This window comes from Helobdella robusta (assembly GCF_000326865.2).
Source record: "Helobdella robusta unplaced genomic scaffold HELROscaffold_15, whole genome shotgun sequence".
Taxonomy (NCBI): Eukaryota; Metazoa; Annelida; class Clitellata; order Rhynchobdellida; family Glossiphoniidae; genus Helobdella; species Helobdella robusta.
Genome location: NW_008703839.1, coordinates 1391495 through 1396936, shown reverse-complemented (window position 1 = coordinate 1396936; position 5442 = coordinate 1391495). Strand labels below are relative to the sequence as shown.

General features: G+C 31.7%; 1 protein-coding gene across 1 annotated transcript; it reads right to left on the bottom strand.

Annotated features, from left to right (window-relative positions):
- Window positions 1-700: 700 nt before the first annotated feature.
- On the bottom strand, window positions 701-4512 carry HELRODRAFT_169262 (hypothetical protein; the record flags this gene model as incomplete). Its single annotated transcript, XM_009015102.1, has 3 exons — window positions 701-894; window positions 3365-3622; window positions 4485-4512. 3 exons carry the CDS (start codon window positions 4510-4512, stop codon window positions 701-703), a joined length of 480 nt encoding a protein of 159 aa, XP_009013350.1.
- Window positions 4513-5442: the final 930 nt, after the last annotated feature.

The following is a 5442-nucleotide window of genomic DNA, read 5'->3' as shown; positions in this document are numbered from 1 at the left end:
TATATATTGTTATATTTATATCCTATCAAAGATTCAATTTAATTATTTCCAAAAATTCGACAACACACAAATAAGTTTAACTTTCCATAATTTTAATCATTATATCATCAATCTGACAAACTTTTTTTTCACAGTTACTTATAACAGTAGTTACACGTCACCAACCAAACTTTTAAATCTATGATACTACGATATGCAAAAATTTTAGTTTATCCGTAACTATTTTGTTTAATGTTTAATTACTTTATTTCAATTGTTTATAATATGTTGATTTTACAAAGGTTTATCACACATGCTGACATTTATTTTAGGCCACATTTATAAATAACTTTTAATTGGTTTTAATGGTTTAATATTTTTTATAATTCAATTCAATAATTAAATTAAATAATTAATTCATGTCAGCCAAATCATGGACTTAAATAAATATGAGTCTGATAAATTAATTACGTCTTGTTGAACTTTTATTTAAAAAGCAAATAACTACAAATTGGGGTATTATTTTTAATCGAACATGTCTTTCTGAAAATCTTGCACCAAATTATATATATGTATATATAGAGCGAGAGAGTGTTTATATATCGCTTTTTGAATGAAGTCTTTCAAAAGCGCCCCCAGTTTATCTTACTATCGTGGAGTTGGTTGGAACACCTCATGGAGTTATGATTCAACATCGTTTCTTTTGAATGACACTCTGGTCTTACTCAGCTGTCGACCCACAGACCTCCGTTGCCTGCCAGGTACTCCGTGCATCGACGCAGAGGCTGAAGTGGACTGGAATGGTGCTGCCGTCAGTTACAATTTGTTGTGATGTCTTCGGCTTGCTTTGCAACTTTTTTTTTAGTGCTATGATAAAGTGATAAACTGTGTTATTGTAGTTGTTGTTGTTGTTGCCTTGTTTTTTTGTTGGTGGTAGTGATGATGATGATGATGCTGTTGATATCGTCAGTTGTGTCTCTTTGTTGAAGAATAATTTTGTATTAAGAATGGGGATGGCTCGTTCATCTTATTATCTGGATCTTCCTACTGTTCTACACACACCCAGACACGCAAACGATGAAAAGATTTTACTAAAAAATTTGAAGGTAGATAGAATTGAACTTATGATTAAGCAAAGTGAGTTGTGGTTACGATAGGAACCGAGTAAAATGGATTATCAAATTAAAACTATGAAAGAAATTTATTATAGATTGGAAGGAACTTCTCAGCTGTTTTCCCTTACAGCACCTCGGGTGATTTATGATATATTAAAATTCCTCTCATACTTTCCTCTTTCGATGTTAACAACCTCCTTCTTTTAACATCTTCAGTTTTTTGTTTTTCTGAAAATTATTTTCTCTTCTGTTAATTTTTTTGAATTTTTTTGAATTCTTTTAAAATGTCTTCAGTAGTTTCGGGTGACTGCCATTTAAATGTTTTCATTAGTTTGGCTTATTGAATTTTTATGTATGCTTTTTTTCTTTATTTTTTATTATCTAATTATCATTTTATTTTGGTTTATTATATTTTATGTTATTGGTGTGACTGGTAATTAAATGTCTCCAGTAGTTTGGGGTGACTACCATTTAAATGTTTTCAATTCATTTTCAAAATAATATTCTGCCTCTTGTCCAATTTCAGATGTTTCAACAGTCATGATTTAATGGCCAAAAATTATATTGAAGGAGGCTTTCTTAGTCTCCACCTGACTTTGGTACACACCATCACGTGTGTGCTTGCTCCTTTAATAACATATCTCGTTTGGTATAACAGTTTGTAATAATCACGGTTAAAATAACATTTTTAATTGACAATTTAAAAAATAAAAAAAAGGTTTTCACTTAATGTTCAACTTAAAATTTAATCATCTTAATAACTCAAAAGAAGAAAAAGTTAAAGTTAGGGTAAGGATCTAGGTTTCAATGCCTTAAGTGACCTTTAATCTTTAAATGTTTTAAAGTTAGAAAAATGTTGTAACATATTCTTCAACCACTCCGAAAATTAAATTTCATCATTGTTAGACGCCATTAAGTCAACAACATATCAAATAAGTGAATAAAAGTTATGAAGTTGAATATGTGGAGACCGAATAAGACAGCATATATGTATGTATGTATTTATTTATTTTATTTATTTATTTGTTTATTTTTATGTATATATATGTGTGTGTGTGTGTGTATGTGTGTATATGTGTGTGTTTGTGTGTGTGTGTGTGTGTGTGTGTGTGTGTGTGTGTGTGTGTGTGTGTGTGTGTGTGTGTGCAGTTTTTGTTTTGTTTTGTGACTCAGTAAATTAACAGACACTCACGCTTTTAATTCATCCAAAAGTTTTTTCGATGAAAAACACGTGACTCATGAATATTAATTTGATACACTTCTTCATATCTCGCACCTAAAACAGATTTTCACCTCAATTTTAAAACAATCTTTCTGGTCGTTTTGTAAGTAATAAATTTTTAATGTAAAGTCATTTGCCCGTGTTGTTGACTTGTCATAAGGAGATAATCAGATCTAGTTGTTGACATTGTTTTGTTTAAAGTAAGTGTCACATGTTGCAGTTGGCGTGATGTGTTGTTTGTCAGCTGCGTGATTAACATGTCACCATAGGATTCCGCCGCACACGTTCTATTCATTTTTTATTTTTCTGCTGAAAGTACCCCATGAGAACAGAAGCCAGTAAGTTTTTTGAATAATTTCTGCAGGGTATTGCTTTTTTCAAATTCTTTTTTTTTGATAAGTGCATTTCGATGTGACGTGACTGAATTTAATTCGAAAAAAAAACAATAAAATTTATAAGAGTTACCAATATTTCATTGAGCAAAACTAACAAATAAACTTCAACAGCTGGAAAAGTAACAAGGGATCAGCAGGCACATTTTATGTGGCAACCAATTGCAAAAACAAAAACTTCATCCGCTTCGGAGACCCACAACCAATTATAAGAAGGATAAGTAATATTAATGCAACAAAAACAGAACTTGTGAGCAGTGCGGATCCAAGGTGAATGTGTGGGGATGAAAGAAGAAAATAAAGAAAGATCTTCACTATTTTCATGTTCCTCATATTCTCGTGTGTAATAAAGTGAATGGAAATTAACAAACAAACGTCATCAACTGAGAATTTTAAAATCATCTCCCAACTGAAACGTGTGTGTGTGTGTTTGTGTGTGTGTGTGTGTGTGTGTGTGTGAGCGCGCGCGTGTAAATAAAAAATAAATTAAAAAGCTAAAATTAGAGAGGAACATTTTGAAAGTCAGCCGTCAAAAATTTTACAACACGACGAACGAAAAAAAACAAATGATTTGATAATTTTGAAAATAATATTGAAAAAAAATGTAGATTATTTTGTAGGCTTATTTAAAAAAAGCATAAACCGTTTCACAAAACATGTTACAAAATCATATTCAACGTGGCACGGAAGGTAATAGAATGTAGGAGGTGAAGACGAAGTGAGCAACAGTCGTATAAAAATATGAAGTCTGAATTTTAAAAAAGCCTGTTTGAATGTAAAGTACGGAGAGGGAAGATCCTGTTGAAATGCATCAACGAGGCCAGCCGTTTGCGAAAATATTTTTGTCAAATCTGGTATGAACGTTCGCGGGGTCAACCTGTAAAAAGATTGGCAAGCAAGTTGAAAGGAGTAGGCTGGTGTTGAAAGGGGTAGGCTGGTGTTGGAAGAGATAGGCTGGTGTGGTGGCTCGCAGATCATCAAAAATTGACGACTTGCACCGACGGATGCTTACTATCGTTACTTTCAGTTACTTTTAACAAAAACCACCTCCTAAAAAATCACGCTTCAAAATTGTTCGGTGAAAAATATTTTTCTTCTTAGCAAAATATTTTTAAAATTTGAATTGCAAATAATCGGCTATTGAAAGCAAAACACGCAACACCTTCCCAAGCAATCATCAATTTCATTTGCGCTCTTCAGGACTGTCAACTTTTTGCACACTCGCGTGAGTCGTCTGCATTTTTCTTCAAATTTTGTAAACACTTCACTCTTATTTTGCTTCAAATCATTTATTACTTGTTGTTTTTAATTAGTAATACGAATATAAACATCTAACATCATTTTAATCACAAGAACATGTCCAAATATATATTATTTTGGCTATATATATATATATTATATTATTTTGGCTATATATATATATATATATATATATATATATATATATATATATATATATGTTGGTAATAGACCATAATTTTTACAATATTCTATAAATTCTACCGAATGTTTGGCGTTAATAAACGGCGTTAATTCACCAAAAAAACTTTAGTGAGAAAAATTGAAAAAACGAACTACAAACATATTATATATTATATATATATATATATATTCACATTATATATATATATGATCTATAATATTTTCGAAACGAAAAGAAGTGAAACAGCAAGCACAACAACAAGGTGCTGTGTAAAAGATATTTAAAAAATCAATATAAGAAGAATTTCGGATTAGTTTAAGAATTCAAATGCATACAAGAAGCAAAGCGCCGACCACATTTCGTATCGACCGCATCATCCATCTCGCTGCGATGACATTAACGATAACCTGAACCCGGGCATTAATAAAAACATCAACGCTGCAAGCTATCCTGCCCGAAAATATAAAACTGTCCAGGAGAACATCTTAAAGAAGGAGAACAGCCGCAATAAATAGCATTTCCGAATGGCAACTTGAATTCAACCAGTCCCCTGCATGCAAATGAAATGAAACCACGCAAAAGGGCACAGTTGAAAACACACACACACCACCACATTGCATCGCTTCCTTCCAACGCACCCACTGCCACCTCACGAATTCGCCATCCTCCTAGTTTCATATCAACAATTCTTTACCGTGTTTCATTTTCTTACTTTTTTTTATGAATGATTTGTCTAATTCTTATTTTTAATTAACTAAAAACACTTTCCACTTAAAACTAATTAATTATTTTTTAATTACAGGCCAAATTTAATTAAAAACAACTCGCTTGCTGTTCAGGAAATTCAATTTTTTTAAAGAAGGCACTCGACAGTAGAGCGTGCATTAATTACATTTTGTTTATTTTATTCTCATTCGACCGCCTTTAATGAAAATCATTTTTTGTTTTTATGCGTTTTACAGTCAAAGATTTTTACTTTTCAAAAATCTGTAACACTTGGATTGGAAGACGAGGTGACACGCAAGCAACAGCGACAATAGTAACAACTGTTTAAAACAAATGCCAAGCAAAACACCATCACTTCTGCATGTTGAGCATCACACTGTAGACTGTTGGGTGTATTGAACAAAGAACGAACAAATAATTTAAAATTCAGTTGAACCGACTTAATTTTACTGGCTTTCAAAACTTTTCGTCACTAATCAAAAAACCTATGTTCAGATATATAAAAAAAGCAAAAGCAACAGCTATCAATGGTATTGATTTCAAACTATCAACTATCTTATTATATGAGCCAAATTGAAAATACTT